Source organism: Pediculus humanus, genomic scaffold, assembly GCF_000006295.1.
Source record: "Pediculus humanus corporis 1103172107460 genomic scaffold, whole genome shotgun sequence".
In the NCBI taxonomy this organism is placed as follows: Eukaryota; Metazoa; Arthropoda; class Insecta; order Psocodea; family Pediculidae; genus Pediculus; species Pediculus humanus.
Window position 1 is genome coordinate 136,211 of NW_002987080.1, and position 16,840 is coordinate 153,050.

At 26.8% G+C, this 16,840-nt stretch overlaps 4 protein-coding genes across 4 annotated transcripts; 3 read left to right on the plus strand and 1 right to left on the minus strand.

Annotated features, from left to right (window-relative positions):
- Positions 1–2,034: 2,034 nt before the first annotated feature.
- On the plus strand, positions 2,035–4,297 carry Phum_PHUM114660 (acetylcholine receptor protein alpha 1, 2, 3, 4 invertebrate, putative; the record flags this gene model as incomplete). The annotated part of the gene is made up of 10 exons (XM_002424103.1): positions 2,035–2,229; positions 2,305–2,462; positions 2,527–2,707; positions 2,789–2,945; positions 3,015–3,103; positions 3,181–3,395; positions 3,468–3,623; positions 3,696–3,835; positions 3,914–4,020; positions 4,091–4,297. 10 exons carry the CDS (start codon positions 2,035–2,037, stop codon positions 4,295–4,297), a joined length of 1,605 nt encoding a protein of 534 aa, XP_002424148.1.
- A 598-nt stretch (positions 4,298–4,895) lies between these two features.
- Phum_PHUM114670 (Acetylcholine receptor protein subunit alpha-L1 precursor, putative) lies at positions 4,896–7,597 on the minus strand (the record flags this gene model as incomplete). Its single annotated transcript, XM_002424104.1, has 10 exons — positions 4,896–5,087; positions 5,157–5,398; positions 5,475–5,999; positions 6,076–6,232; positions 6,396–6,576; positions 6,658–6,767; positions 6,877–6,921; positions 7,052–7,238; positions 7,291–7,306; positions 7,534–7,597. 10 exons carry the CDS (start codon positions 7,595–7,597, stop codon positions 4,896–4,898), a joined length of 1,719 nt encoding a protein of 572 aa, XP_002424149.1.
- A 2,241-nt stretch (positions 7,598–9,838) lies between these two features.
- Phum_PHUM114680 (ionotropic glutamate receptor-invertebrate, putative) lies at positions 9,839–11,812 on the plus strand (the record flags this gene model as incomplete). Its single annotated transcript, XM_002424105.1, has 8 exons — positions 9,839–10,021; positions 10,104–10,219; positions 10,304–10,474; positions 10,555–10,793; positions 10,862–11,070; positions 11,144–11,283; positions 11,362–11,496; positions 11,572–11,812. The coding sequence occupies 8 exons, from the start codon at positions 9,839–9,841 to the stop codon at positions 11,810–11,812; spliced, it is 1,434 nt and encodes a 477-aa protein (XP_002424150.1).
- A 2,267-nt stretch (positions 11,813–14,079) lies between these two features.
- On the plus strand, positions 14,080–16,182 carry Phum_PHUM114690 (acetylcholine receptor protein alpha 1, 2, 3, 4 invertebrate, putative; the record flags this gene model as incomplete). Its single annotated transcript, XM_002424106.1, has 5 exons — positions 14,080–14,262; positions 14,391–14,545; positions 14,636–15,423; positions 15,585–15,892; positions 15,979–16,182. 5 exons carry the CDS (start codon positions 14,080–14,082, stop codon positions 16,180–16,182), a joined length of 1,638 nt encoding a protein of 545 aa, XP_002424151.1.
- Between the last annotated feature and the right edge of the window lie 658 nt (positions 16,183–16,840).

Here is a 16,840-nt window from a genome sequence, read left to right on the forward strand (position 1 = left end):
TTGAAAAAAAAAAAAAAATGAAAATGAAAACGAAAATTTTTTAAAAAATAACGAATCTTTTAACTAACAATCTATTTATATATATATATATATATATATATATAATTTTATATTTTTATACTTTGATGAACTCTATAGGAAATAAATCGAACAAAAGAAATTTTTAATAATAATAATAATAATGATAATAATAATAATAATAATAATGAAAAAAGGAAACAGAAAAATGCCAGTTAATTTTTCGCAATTTTTTTTTTTTTTTATTTATGTCTACGCGAGCGTGGATCATTGCCGATGGGGAAATAAAAAAAAAACAACAAAAAACAAACAACAATAAACAACAAACAACAATTTTTTTGGGTAAGTTTGAGGCTATCAATGTGGAAAAAATGAAATTGTGTAAAAAAAAAAAAAAAAAGAAAAAAAAATGACGGCGGATAAATTTTTATTAAATTGACATCAAATGGCGTGAGAGTTCAATCTCGTATGAATTTATTTTTGTTAGTCAGGACCGTAGTCGGGATAAATACATATCTATTATATGGTAAAATTTTTAGTTTTGTTACGGCACTAATTTTCTTTTTTTTTTTTAACGTAATCTAATTACCATTAATTTTTTTTTATCGTTTGTTTTTGATGTTTCAGTGAGATGACTGGTGATAATGGAGATGATGGAGATGAAGGTGGTGGTGGTGGTAGTGGTGGCGGTGTCATCAAATCATAACAACCAACCTTAACCTCTTTTTCGATTGTTTCCTTTTTTTTTCCTTCAAAAATAAAATCATTTCTTGTTATTATTATTATTTATATTTAAGAGTAAAAACTTTTATGACGACAATTGTCAAATTAAAATTATTATTATTATTATTATTACGAAGAATTTTTTAATTATAGGAAATGATTTTACGGGTAATGGGAATTCGTTAAGAAACAAAAGACTGGAACGGAAACAAACAAACAAACAAACAAACAAAAAAGGAAAAAAGAAAAAAAAAAGATTTCGATTATTTCTTGGAAAATAAGACGTCAGAATATTCTAAATTTTTTAAGAAATTAAAAATGGCGGCCATCCTTTTTTTTTCAAGGTTATAAATTTTAAAATAATAATAATAATAATTACTCCTGTCAGATTTTTTTTTTTTTTTTACATAAAATTTTAACTTTAATTATATGCAATTAAATAAAAAAAAACCTGATGTTCGTTTTTTTTATCTTATTGCCAACATTGAAAAAAAAAATTTTTTTTTCTCTAATATTTATTATAGCAAAAAAAACGAATTTTACTCCGCGCTAACATGCCTCGGGGAATTTAAAAAAAAAAATAAATTGACTTTTACCGCGAAAATTGATTTTTTGCAAAACTCGATTTGATGATGATGACAACTACACAACAACACACGCCCAAATTTTTTCAAGGTTAAAAAAAAATTAAGAAAAAATAATAAATAAATAAATAAATAAATAAATAAATAAATAATAATAATAATAATAATAGTAAGTAAATTGACCTTGCGATAAATGGGCCAAAAAACGAGTACAAGGTTGTCGCAAAGTTTTTCGCAAAAAAAAAAAAACTCGTAAGAGAATCAAAGAAATGATTTTAAAAATTGCGAAGTTCAAGGTTTGCCAACCTAAAAAAAAAAAAGGGGGGAAGAGGGAATAAGACAATAACGTGTGACCGATAATAATAATAATAAAAAATGTATTAATAAAATACTTTATTATTAATCACTTTTTTTTATTATTAATTTAATTATCTGGATCAAACTGGAGAAATTATACAAAAATGTATTACTGTCTCTCTTTCACTTTGACTCCAGAGTTTGCGCTTATCTTCCAAAAATCGATTTTATGTTTTTTGTTGTTCGGAGCATTTTCTTAACACACGCACAAAAAAAAAGAGTGACTGATAAGAATGTTTATTTTTTTTTTTATTTTTATTTTAACCGAAATATTTATGCGAGATGTTTTTTGTAAGTTTTAATAAATAAATAAATAAATAATTTAATAAAATTAATAGGTTTTTAATTTTCTATGTGTTTGTGTTTGTGTTTGACTCCCTTTTTGGATATTCCAGGTTTCAAACCAGTACAAATGGAAGCTAATCCAGATGCGAAAAGATTATACGATGATCTTCTCAGTAATTACAACAGGCTTATCAGACCCGTCGTTAACAACACGGAAACTTTGACGGTTAGATTAGGATTAAAATTGTCACAATTGATAGAGGTAATGTCGGAAGTAATGCCTGTACCTTACTAAGATAATTAAAAGAAAAACTTTTCATTTTTTTCATTTTTCAAGGTTAATTTAAAAAGTCAAGTAATGACAACGAATGTTTGGGTCGAACAAAAATGGACGGATTATAAGCTACGTTGGAATCCGGAAGAATATGGCGGAGTAGAGATGCTATATGTGCCATCTGAACATATATGGCTTCCCGACATAGTTCTTTATAATAAGTTGGTACCACCTCACCCGGTTTTCATCATGACCGATTATATATTATTTTTATTTATTTTACAGTGCAGATGGAAATTACGAGGTCACGCTCATGACGAAAGCAACACTTAACTACAATGGAGAAGTTTACTGGAAACCTCCAGCAATATACAAATCATCGTGTGAAATTAATGTGTTATACTTTCCTTTCGACGAACAAAGTTGTTACATGAAATTCGGTTCTTGGACTTATCACGGTTATCAGGTAATAATAATTATTATTATTTAAAAATTTCTCTTACTCGTACATAAATGTCAAAGACTTTTTATTTTTCTCTTACTTCAGGTTGATTTAAAACACATGGATCAAAAACCAGGTACGAATTTAGTACCTGTCGGTGTTGATTTAAAAGAATTTTATTTAAGCGTTGAATGGGATATATTAGAAGTACCAGCGAGAAAAAATGAAGAATATTATCCGTGTTGTGCCGAACCTTATTCAGGTTTATACCATTTTATTATTATTATCATTTATATGATTTGATTATTATTTTTTCAATTTCCATTTTCAGATATAACATTTAATTTAAAAATGAGAAGGAAAACTTTATTTTACACAGTAAATCTTATTATACCTTGCGTAGGTATAACATTTTTAACTGTAAGTTTTCATTTATCTTCTCCTGAAATTTTCCACACTTTTCTCCAACTTATTGAAAGATTTTCTTTGTATTTTAGGTACTCGTTTTTTATCTTCCTTCGGATTCTGGTGAAAAAGTCACATTAACAGTTTCAATTCTTCTTTCCCTTACGGTATTTTTCCTTTTACTCGCCGAAATTATTCCTCCGACATCTCTTGCCGTACCTTTACTTGGAAAATATCTTCTTTTTACAATGATGCTTGTCACGTTATCTATATTCATAACAGTTTGCGTTTTAAATATTTACTTCAGGTATGTAATTTACAGTTATGAATGTTCTTTCATAAATTATGAAAATTTAAAAAAAATTTTTTTTTTTTTTAGATCGCCGTCTACTCATAAAATGTCTCCGTGGGTAAGAAACGTTTTTTTAAATTTTATTCCTAGACTTCTAATGATGAGGAGGCCTCCATATTCGGTGAGAAGAGACGGTTATGACGATTCCGGTGATAATGGATACGCATCAGCTTTAGATTACAGGTACAATTACTATTTTTTCCGGTTTTTCTTTATCACTCGCGATAAATCTTCGTTTCCTTGTTTTTTACACAGAGATGGCATTGGAGAACCTTTTCCACCGGAATTAAAAGGTAGTCCAGAATTTGAATCTGTTACAACCGTTTGTAAAAGTACATTCGGAACTGAATCTGACGATAATTTAGGTACAACGTTTAGACACGCTCAACCTTCAGGTACTATCGCATTCGGTATTTCACCTCGTCATTAATATTAAAAAAAATTAAAATTTTTTTTTTTTTGTATCGTTGCAGATTCGGAAAATATAATTCCACGAAATTTATCTTCCGACGTATTATCAGCCTTACAAGGAGTCTGCTTCATCGCTCAACATATAAGAAATGCAGACAAAGACAACGAAGTATGAAACTAATTTACATTTTTTTCTATTTACACGATTTTTCACTCGACGTAAATTTTTTTTTTTTTAGGTCATCGAGGATTGGAAATACGTATCCATGGTTTTGGATAGATTTTTCCTTTGGGTGTTTACTTTGGCTTGTATTGGAGGCACCTGTGCCATCATATTTCAAGCACCTTCATTATACGATCAAAGAATTCCGATAGATCAAGAAATAAGTTTGATACAATTTGGAAAAATATTTTTAAATATTCCTAGAGAACAAAATTCTGATTAAATACCTTAAACCTAACAAAAAAAAATTAATACGTAGCAAAAAAAAAAATTATAAGAAAATAAGATGATGACTTTCGCTCAATAATAATATAACTAAAAACTTTTTTCTTTTTTTTTTCTTACATTACTATTGTACGTACAAAAAAAAAAAATTATTACGGTAATAGCGAGTAATTCTTTTTATCTCTAATAATCATGACAATAAATAAATAAATAATTACTTATTAATTAAAATAATTTTTTTTCTTTTTTTATCCACATGGAAAATTTTTTTAAACAAATTATTTTTCTCATCGATTAATTTTTTTTTATTACAAATAATAATAATAAATATTAAGTAATAAAATCAAAATTTATTTGATTTACTATCGAGTTGAGATTTTATGATGATTAACGATAAAAATAATAATAATTAAAACATTATTAAAAAGATAATAATAATAATTAATAAGAAGTGGAAAATAGAAAAATATTACTTTCATTTTTATAATTATACGATAGTATATATATAAAGATTATATATATATATATTTTTTTTTTTCGATAAAATTTTAATTTAGAGTATATAATAACGTATAACGATTAAAAAAAATTTATAATTAATTGTCAAGATCAGGAAGATACTGATTACGAACAATAAGTGAAAGGTCAATATCTATAGGCTTTGTATCGTCATACAAAGCAGGAGCTTCACAAAGTATGGCAAAAGTGCCAACGATTGACGCGATTGTAAAAATACAAAGAAATAATCTATCGAGAACCATAGCAACGAATCCCCAATCTTGATCTTCCTGTAATTTATTTTATTTATTTAAAAAATCATTAATTTAAATGTAAAAAAAAATTTTTTTTAAACTCACCGCGTCAAATTCGTCCTGCCTCCGCATATGATTCTGTATAAACATTACGTTATGAATGGCTTTTTCTAATTCGAATGGATATTTTTTTTTACCCGCAACATCACTTAAGCTTCCATCTAATCCGACAACACTGGGAAGACCGTTATAACCAGATATTCCAGAAAGTGCACCCATGAGATTGCTGAAACGCAACGTGGCACTAGTCGTGTTGGAAGCGTTTGTATAAAGACCGTTACAGCCACCTTTTATTTTATTATAATAATAATTAATTATTTTTTCTATGATTTAAATTTTTTTTTTAGTTTCGTTTTTACTTACCCAATCTCCTGACGGATTCTGGAGAAGAAGCTGCAGAGCTTGAAGCAGCCGCATGAGCTGCTGCGGCTGCATGTAATTTGCTATTTTTCGCACGCATTAGCCTTCTATTAAATGCCATATCGGCTAATAATTGCTCAGGTACTCTCATCAATAGTAGCTTAGGTAATTTTCTAATAAAAATTTTTCGCATCCAAGGAGCCATTTTATGCGTACTCGGTTTTCTATAGTGAACGTTAAGTACCATGATTGTTATAACGACGGAAAGACCAACGAGTATCATTGTAAAAAGAAGATATTTTCCGAGTAGGGGAAGTGCGAGTGAAGTCGAAGGTATTATTTCTGATATAAGTAAGAAAAACATTGTTTGTGATAAAAGGATTGAAATGCACAAAGCTATTTTTTCACCCGAATCTGCTGGCAGATAAAAAACTAAAACTGATAAATATGAAATTCCCACGCATGGTACGATTAAATTAACCGTGTAAAAGAGAGTTTTCCGACGAAGGGTTATGTTAAAAAATATGTCTGAAAGAACAAAAAAAATCAATTGCCACACGAGTTAATTGTCATTCTCATGTTGTGATTAAAAAAAAATAATTACCTGGATAAGGCTCCGCACAACAGGGATAATATTTGGCATGCCTTTCTGCTGGAACACCCAAAATATCCCATTCGACACTCGGATAATATTGTTTTAAATTAATACCTATTTCTACTTTATCTTCTCCAACTTTTTGATCTATGTGCTTTAAATCAATCTGAAACAAAGAAGAAAACCGGATGTGATTAAAACGTTATCAATTGATAAACAATATTTAAAAAATAATAATAATAATTTAAAAACAATGCAAACATTTAGAATTTATAAAAGTTTGAGGGGAAAGAATATATTATTAACAAAAGAAAAAAAAAATTAATTACTTGGTCTCCATCATAAGTCCACGAGCCAAATTTCATGAAACAAGTTTGTTGATCGAAAGGAAAATATCTAACGTCAATCTCACAAGATGATTTAAATATGGCTGGAGGTGTCCAAACAACTTTTCCAGTATGATGCAAAATTGCTTTCGTCATTGTCGTCACAACATACTCTCCATCAGCACTAAAACCAAAAAAAAAAAAATACTTAATAACGAACCACTACTACCACTACTACTGATATCAGGTAATTATAAACACTCACTTATTATACAAAACAATATCCGGAAGCCAAATATGTTCGGATGGAACATAAAGTTCTGTCACTCCACCATATTCCGCGGGATCCCATCGAAATTTGTGATCCACCCATTCCTAAAAAAAAAAAAATTAATTTACCAAACTCTCATAATTAACAATAATAATAATAATAAATCTTAATAAAAAATATTATGGAAAATTAAATTAATTAATATAATCTTACGTGTTCGAGCCAAACGTTTGTCGTTAAAATTTGATCTTTTAAATTCTGTAAAAAAAAAAAAAAATAATGATAATAATAATAATAAAAACAATATTTATTGATTTTTTTTTTTACAATAAATTATATAAATAATTGTAAAAAAAAATTATTATTATTATTAAAAATGAATACTTACCAAATCGATCAATTGTGATAATCTTAAGCCTAATTTAACTAAAACTGTATCTGTATTATTACTAACGGGCCTTATTAACCTATTATAATTACTTAATAGATCATCGTATAACCTTTTCGCATCTGGATTCGCGAGAATTTTTATTACAAAAAAAAGTGAAAATATTATTGTTTTCACGATCATTTTACTATCATTTTTATATAATTAAAAAAAAAAAAAAAATTTTCACTTAAATTAACAGCTGATTACATTTCACTAATTCCGATAAATGTTAAAAAATAATAATAATAATACAATAAACAATCACAATCTTTTGGTTATACTCGAGATTTCAAAACGGGGAAAAAGGGAAAAATTTTCTTTTTTTTTTTTTTATCCCACGTGTTCACCCGAACGATCCGGGCAGCTGCAGCCACCGGGGATGGGCTCGTTTTGCTGCGAAAGCAACAACGAGCCCTCCTCCGCCCCCCCCCCCCCATAACCTTTTTTCCCCTTCGTTTCCTCGGCAGCGGCGGCAGCATCAGCATCAGCAGCATCATTTTCCATCTCTCATTTTTATTTTATTTAATACGATTTTTCCATTTTTTTTTTTTTTTTTATTATTTTGCGAGACATTTCTTTCTGCCTTTGACAAAATAATCAAAAAAAAAAAAAAAACTTTATACTACTCTCTATTAAAAAATTTTTTTATTTATTATTCTCATGGAAATAATAATAATAATATAATTAATAATAATAATAATAATAATAATAAATCTATTAATATTAATTGAATGGTACAAAAAAAAGAAAATTCCGAATGTTTTTATTATTAATTTTTTATGTAAAATTATTTTAAAAATTTTAAAAATTTTGAAAAAAATTAATAACAATAATAATAATAATGATAATAATAATAATAAATTCGATTGTATTACAAAAAAAAAAATTTTTTTCCTTTTTAAACAACGCCCTTTAAAAAAAAAAAAAAAATTTTTTTTGAGATGAAAAAACAAAAAAGAAAGAAAGCGCAGTTATCGTGTCAAAACCTTTTGGGGGAAAAAAGGAAAAAGAGGGGTAGGAGGAGAAAGGGGGGATTCATTTAAAAAATTTTTTCCGTATCCCCAAAATTTAATTAATATCCCCGGAAAATTTTTTTTTATTTTTTTTATTAAACAAATTAATCAAACGATAATGATAATTAAATTTTTCAACTTTTCAAAAAATTATTCATCATACAAATAATAATGATAATTATAATGATAATAATGATAACGATGATGATGATGATGATGATGATGATGATGATGACGATCATGATAAAAGCAATAAATTTAAAAAGACAATTTAAAAAAAAAAACAAAATCAATAAAATACATCAAAAATTTTATTAAATTAATTTTATTTGTTTATGCGCGCGCACGTGTGTGTACAAACATTTATCATCATCATTATCATCATCATTGTATATTATTATTATTATTATTATGAAAAATTTAATTATGATAGAATTTAAATTTTTTTTTTAAATTGAAGGTATTGGATTTAATAAATGAAATTTTCTTCAAATGTCAAATAAATAAATAAACGACGAAACTCAAACCTGAGATTTACAATTTAATTATTTATTTACATAAAATGGGAGGGGGAGGGGGCAAAAAACAAATGAAAAATGGAGAGAAATTATTGTATTAATTATTAACGAACTATTCGTAATTCATAATAATTATTATACGGTACAAATGACATTTTATTTTATTTTTTTTTTGGGGGGGGGATTTATAGTAAAAAACATAAACACATGTTATTATAGTCATTAGCTTAAAAATTCAAACGTCCAACAAAAAAAAAACAAAAAAAGGAAAATTACCCCTTTTTGTCATTTTTTCATTTCCCTCCTCCCCCTTTCCCCTTCCCCCATTAAAAATCATTTTCGATATAAATATTTGTTATGAAAAATAAGAAAAAACATTTGAGTTTTGTTTTCTCTTTTGCCACAAACAAACCGAATGTTAACCGACGAATCGACGTAGGAGTCTCAAGTTGTTTTTTTTTTTTTTTAAATAATAATAATAATAATAAGTGTGAATCCCAATGTTTTTTTTTACGGTAATTTTTTTATTCATAAACATTTCACCGATTTGGTCGTATTTGCCTAATTTCGAAGAAAATTTCTTAAAAGATTTCATATCCGAAGATCATTTTTCACACAATTATCGCGTGTTTAATTGCGATCACACAGGTAAAGATTTTATTATTATTATTATTATTATTATTATTATTATTAATAATTCCGTAAGTTTTAACATTTATTCGTCATCAGGTAGAACCCATATCGCATCGATTTTATCAAAATCCTTATTACGGTACACGTTTTTAACGACTTTAAATAATTTTAAACATATTAAAATAAACGAACCGACAACATTCGTACTCGATTTGGATTGTCCCGCTTGGAAGGATACCCTATTACAAGTGAGTACCACCTACGTAAAATACCTTTCGATAAACAATCAATAAAATAAATTATTATTATTTTTTTTTTTTTCCAGGCGGAATATTTAGATCTGTTTCGAAAACCGTACAAATGGCTTCTTCTCATCGGTTTGAATGAAAAAAAAAACAAAACGGAAAATTATGACGATTTTAATCGTGAGTGATAAAGACATGATGTCATGATGATAATGATGATGATGATGATAATGATAATAATAATAATAATAATTTATTTCAGCCATCGAAAATTCATTTCTTTGGGATTTTTTAAATAATTTAACTCTGTTAGTCGACAGCGATTTGAAAATAATAATGAAAAATAAAATTGATAAGATATCAGTCGTGTCACCGTACAAGACAATAAAAACGAGAAATTTGATAACGGAAATTTTAGCAGAAGGAACTCCAAAAAAGGGTTTGATTATGTTTAATAATAAAATGTTAGCTATAAGAAGATGGAATCTTCAGGGGATAACCATTCGAAGTTCTTTCGTTGTAAGAATAATTTTTTTTTTTCAATTTTTTCTACAGAGTGTAGCAAAAAAAATTTTTTATTTAATATATATATATGAAATAGATTACAGATTTAAACAGTTTAAAACATTTGGATGATTTTGTCGACAAACACATCGATACGACATCAAAATTAGCTCATGCGGCAATTAATTTGTTGAAAACATTATTCAATATCAGGTTATTATAAGAATTTCCTTTTCATTTTTTTTATTTTTATTATAACATAATCAATAACAATTTTCTTTAAATAAATGGATACAGCATAGAATTTAAAATTCAAGACGCTTGGGGAACGCCGCAAAAGAACAATACGTGGTCAGGTATGATAGGAGATTTACAAAGAAAAGAAGTGGAAATAGGAGGTTCGCCGGTATTTTTTCAAAAAAGCAGACTTGATATTATAGAATATTTCGGATTCATGACACCAACAAGGTATGGTAAAAAATAAAAAATTACATACCTGAAAATGATTCGTATTGGAGAAGTAAAAAAAAATTTTCTTTTCTTTTTAGAATTGCTTTCATACTTATTTCTCCACCGCTTTCTCATTCTAGTAATATATTTACTTTACCATTTGCCCAAACTGTTTGGTTTTCTTGTTTCGGCCTCTTTACTCTGGGTTGTTTTCTATTGTTTTTTTCCATTAATAAAGAATTCACTCAAGAATATTTAGAAAATTCGAATGAACCTAAAAAAAAAATTACTTTAAGTGATATCGTCGTTTATAATGTAGGAGCCATTTGTCAACAAGGTTACTAAATTACATCACAATTAATTTTACATTAAAGGTACCAGGTAAATATAAGTTTAATATTTCAGGTACGGCAGCAGAAACGCAACATCCGTCGAGCAGAATAATAACTCTTTTTATTTATTTGGCTTACATGTTTTTATACATATCATATTCTGCATCGATCGTCGCCATATTACAATCCTCCGACAAATCAATACAAACCCTATCGGATTTATTTAATAGTTATTTAGAAGTGGGAGCAGATAATGTTTCCTACAGTCAGTATTATTTCAAGGTAAATAATTAATAATAATAATAATGATCTCGGTGAAAAATTAGTAATTGAAAAAAAATTGATTTTTAAACAGTCGGCAAACGATACGTTTCGAAAAAAATTTTATAAAGTTAAAATGGCGTCAAAAAAAAATTCTAATTTTATGTCACCCGAAGTCGGCGTGGAAAAAATTCGTCACGGTTATTTTGCTTTTCAAACGGAAGTACCCGTCGGGTGAGTGTAATTTCATCGATTACTTTTTACAAATCTATAACGAAAATATTACTATTATTATTATTATTATTAATTTAGGTATCAGCTAATACAAAAAACATTTAACGAAAATGAAAAATGCGGATTGCAAGAAAGTAAAGCTTTTTTCGAAGTTGGCGAACCTGGTCTTGTTATGAAAAAACATAGCCCATATAACGAATTATTTAGAATCGGGTAAAAAATCTATCATTTATATTACTATCATTATTTATTTTTTAAATTAATGGAAGTTTGTTTTTATGTTATTAGAACGTTAAAATTAGTCGAAAGAGGTTTCAAAACGAGGTATACGAAAAAATATTATGTATCGAAACCGATTTGCGGATCTAAAAGTTCAAGATTTTTCAGCATAGCACTCGTAGATTGTCATCAGGCATTTTTAACACTCGTTTGGGGAATGATAACGGCCGTTACCATATTTTTTTTTGAAATTTTATACGATAAATTTAAACGACATCAAAACAAAAAAAAAAAAAAAACAAAAAAATAATGGCACCATTTTGAAAAATTTTTAATTCGAAAAAACGATTATAATAACGTGCTTATTTTTAACAATAAAAACCTCCTAAGGTTATAATTTTTTTCTCAATATCAGGTTCATAAAAACTCAATTGGAATCAAAATCTAGGGAAAAGTTCATGACCTAAAACGTTACCTTTACAATACGTGACGTCATTGATTTTCTTTTTTTTTCCTTTCAAGTTTAAATAATTTATTTTTATTATTTATTTAAAATTATTAATAAAAAACGCTATTTTTTTATTACCTGTTGTTAGAAAAAGGAAATTAAAAAATTTTTTCTTTTATATTATTACCTTTCATTTTTTCCTTTGAAAAAAAAAAAAAAAATGAATTTTAAAAATTGAAAATTGTTATTAATGGTTTTGACATAATAATAATAATAATAATAATAATAATAATAATAATAATAATAACAATTTTTCGTTACAAAATATTGTGAAAATAAAAAAAATAGATCCAGGTTTTGAAAAGCTGCGACGAAACGTGAGAGGGGGAGGTTATTTTATAATTCTTCTAAAATTATTATTTTATATTTGAAAAAAGGATGAAAATGATGGCGTATACGAACGAGAGAGAAAAAATGAAAAAACAAAAAAAAAAAAAAATGACAAAGAAAAACGGATTTTCATTTAAACCGTAACGACAAAGAAAGAAAACATTTTATAGAAAATGATATTGAAATCGATTTTAGCGCTCCTAGCGTTCAAAAAATGAATTTTTCATATGCGGTGCGTTTATTCGGTCTCGCTATGAAAAAATTACATTCAATTTATTAATTGATAAAAAAAAAAAAAATTCATTTTTTATTTTTTTCGAGAATATTCGGAGTTAGTAGAGGGATATTTTACGGTGATTTAAAAATGTTTGTTTTTAAGACAACGCGAACGATTGATTTATAAAGGTAAGACACGAATTAAATTAAAAAAAGAAAAACATTTTTTCATGGGAGGTTCCAACCCATGTAGAAGCTTTTGCACTAAGGGAGCATAAAATTATTTCTTTATAAAAATCAGTTTAGATGATTAATTTAACACATCATTATTATTATTATTATTATAGTTATGTTTGTTTCATGTTTGAGAATCACACACACACACACAAAAAAAAAAAAAAAACATAATTTTACTCAAAGGTATTGAATAACATTTTACATTTGAGTTTTACATGAAAATTATGGTAAATTTTCAAAGTGAAAACAATTTAGAAAATCCAACAGGAAAGTGTTTTCCCTAAATTTTGTATGTTTTTCTTTTCTTTTAATGACAAATTTAAACTTATTGTGATTTTCTACATTATGTACCATGTATACTATATAAAATTATGATAAAGCTACATAATAAAATTAAATAACAATTTATGTAAAAAGATTTATGCAATGAACAAAAAAAAAGTTCCAACTGAATGTTTTTTAAATGAAATTTTATAATTTTAGTTATTTACAGGGTGAAAAAATTATGTTTTCTGCCATTATTTTTAATCCATTATTTGAAAAATAATTAATTGTTAATAATCTATCATGTTTTATGTTCATTTTTTTTTTTGTTGGACACTTCAAACATGTTTAAAACTTTTTTTTAATAAGAAAATTTTTATCAAGTTTTCAAGAGTTTTTATTATGTAGCCATATTTTTTTCTTTTTTATTTTAAATATAATTAAAATAATGAAATGTAATTTTATGCTGTGTAATTATAATTAATAAGAAAAAATTATAATTTACCGTTTAATTATTATTGCGTTCAAAAAATATGGCTCATGGCACTTTCATCTTATTATTCATAACATTCGATTTGTATTTTCTCATTTTCTTTTTACATGTTCAGCCAAATAAAAAGAAGAAGAAAAAAAAAAAAATTCAGTTATTGTTTTATAGTTGAATAAAATAATAAGGAAATGCTTACGGTTATGGCGCCTCTCATGATTTGTTACTGAACGTACTCTCGGAAATAATAATAGGACGATGAACCAAAACAACGGGGCGAGGCCGAGGAAATGACGTCACTTTTAAAAAAGTAAGAATTTGACCACTTTAACAAAATTATTATTATGATTAGTTTTTTTTTCTTAATAATAATAATTATTTTACAAATGCTACAAAATGAATGAATTATTTAAGTAACGAAATAATAATAATAAATGATACCTGTAATAAGAGATTTAATGTTAACATTATTTATGTAACACAATTTTTTTTTTCTTTTTTCATAATTTCATTTCAGATGTAGACAAATAAAAAAATGGAGTGGCTTTTCTTAGTTGCTAATTTGTTTTACTTTCACGGGATTTTAGGCAATCCTGACTCAAAAAGGTTGTACGATGATTTGTTAAGTAATTACAACAGATTAATAAGACCGGTCGGAAACAATTCAGATCGTTTAACGGTTAAAATGGGTTTGAAACTTTCACAACTTATCGACGTTGTAAGAGACCATTCAAATTTACTTTCAAATCAAATAAAAACATCCACCCCTCTCGTAATAGAGAGTGAAAAAATAATAATAATAATAAATAAAAAACCTAAATTTTAAGTATCGATTGATTTTTTCAGAATTTAAAAAATCAAATTATGACGACCAACGTTTGGGTTGAACAGGAATGGAATGATTATAAATTAAAATGGAATCCGGATGATTATGGAGGAGTTGATACTCTTCACGTTCCCTCAGAACACATTTGGCTCCCAGACATAGTTTTGTACAATAAGTAAACTTCAAATTAAAAATAATTTTTGTTGTCATTTTTCTTAGCACCTGATAATTTTAAGAAAATTATTAAATTAATTTAAACTTACAGTGCCGATGGTAATTACGAAGTTACAATTATGACAAAAGCAATACTTCATCATACGGGAAAAGTTTATTGGAAACCTCCAGCTATTTATAAATCATTTTGTGAAATCGATGTTGAATATTTTCCCTTCGACGAGCAAACGTGTTTTATGAAATTTGGATCTTGGACGTACGACGGTTACCTGGTCGATTTGAGACATATATCTCAAGCCCCCGATTCTGACACCATAGACATGGGAATTGATCTTCAAGATTATTATTTGTCGGTCGAATGGGATATAATGAGAGTGCCAGCGGTTAGAAATGAAAAATTTTACAGTTGTTGCGAAGAGCCTTATCCTGATATTATATTTAATATCACTCTTAGGCGCAAAACACTTTTTTACACCGTCAATCTTATCATTCCATGCGTAGGAATATCATTTTTAAGTGTTTTAGTGTTTTATTTACCTTCGGACAGCGGTGAAAAAGTTTCACTATGTATTTCTATACTATTGTCGTTAACTGTATTTTTCCTTCTTCTCGCCGAAATTATTCCGCCAACTTCTTTAACCGTTCCCCTATTAGGAAAATATTTGTTATTTACAATGGTTTTAGTAACGTTATCCGTTGTTGTGACAATCGTTGTGCTCAATGTTAATTTCCGAAGTCCCGTAACTCATAAAATGAGTCCTTGGGTTCATCGTATTTTTATTAAAACGCTACCAAAAGTTCTTCTTATAGAAAGACCTCAAAGTGATGATGACGAAAACAATGACGAAGAAATAAAACCTCCGGAAAGAATTTTAACAGGTCTGAAATTTAATTTTTCATTTTAAATTAATTATTATATTTCATTTTAAACTTTCGTATGAAAAATAATAATAATAATAATGTAACAGTTTTGTTTAAAAAAAAAATAATTAAAACGTTTTAACGGAAAAGAAAATTAAATTTTGTAAATGAATTTTTAGGCGTATTTGATTTGCCCGCAGAAATTGATAAATACGTAAGGTATGCAGGAAAACGATTTAGTGCAGATTATTCAATACCTGCTCTTCCGGCACGGTTTCACGTACCATCGGGACCTGGTTTTGGAGATGCTCCTTTATCTCTACCTTTACCAGGAGCCGACGATGATTTATTTAATCCCGGTGAAATAGCCATAAACGAAGAACAAAGTCCTACATTTGACAAATCTACGACTCAGGATATAGAAAAAACAATCGAAGATGCCAGATTCATTGCACAACACGTTAGAAACAAAGACAAATTTGAAAATGTATATCTACATATATTTTTTATGAACTGAAATTCAATACCAAAATCAATAAATTTTGATTATTAATGTCAATAAAAAATTTTTAGATTGAAGAAGACTGGAAATATGTAGCCATGGTTTTAGATAGATTGTTTTTATGGATATTTACATTAAGTTGCATCGTTGGAACGGCTATGATAATACTTCAAGCTCCATCTTTATATGACACAACAAAACCAATAGATATTCAATATTCGAAAATAGCTAAAAAGAAAATGATGATGATGATGATGGGCCCGGAAGAAGAATAATATTATTTAAAAAAAAAAAAATTAAATCTATAGAAAATAAAAACTTGCATCGATAATCGACAAAATTAATTTTTCTTTTTTTTTTTTTTGAAAAGTATCAAAGAAAAAAAAACCTTATCGAGTTTGAGTAAGATAGAAAGAGATAAAAAAATTTTTTAAAGTTACAAAAGTGTACAATGAATTATCGTATCATTTTTCAAATGGGTGATTGTCGTCTGTATTCAAAAGAAAAAAAAAAAACTAATTATCAAATACTTAAGACATTCACCTATTTTGAATTTATATTTCGATAAACATTAAATTGAAATTAACCTTGTTGTCCTTATATCAACAAATAATTACAAAAGAAAGAAAAGTAAAATTTTTTTTTATTTAATATTTTTACTGATAATCCTAACCATTTAAATTTTAAAATGAATCAAGGGCTTCCAACCATATTTTTTGACGTTTTTTTTTTTTTTTTTTTTAAATAATTGAAATTTTTTTAATATTTAATAAATAAAGTTAACAAAACTGTTTAACAATTTTTGTAGAATAAATCAAACATAACAAAAAAAAAAAAAAAAAAAAGTTCTCAAATAAAATTCTGATGAATAATTTTTTTTTTTTCACATCATTTTAACCAAAATAGTGTAAATTATTTCATAATAACTCAGTT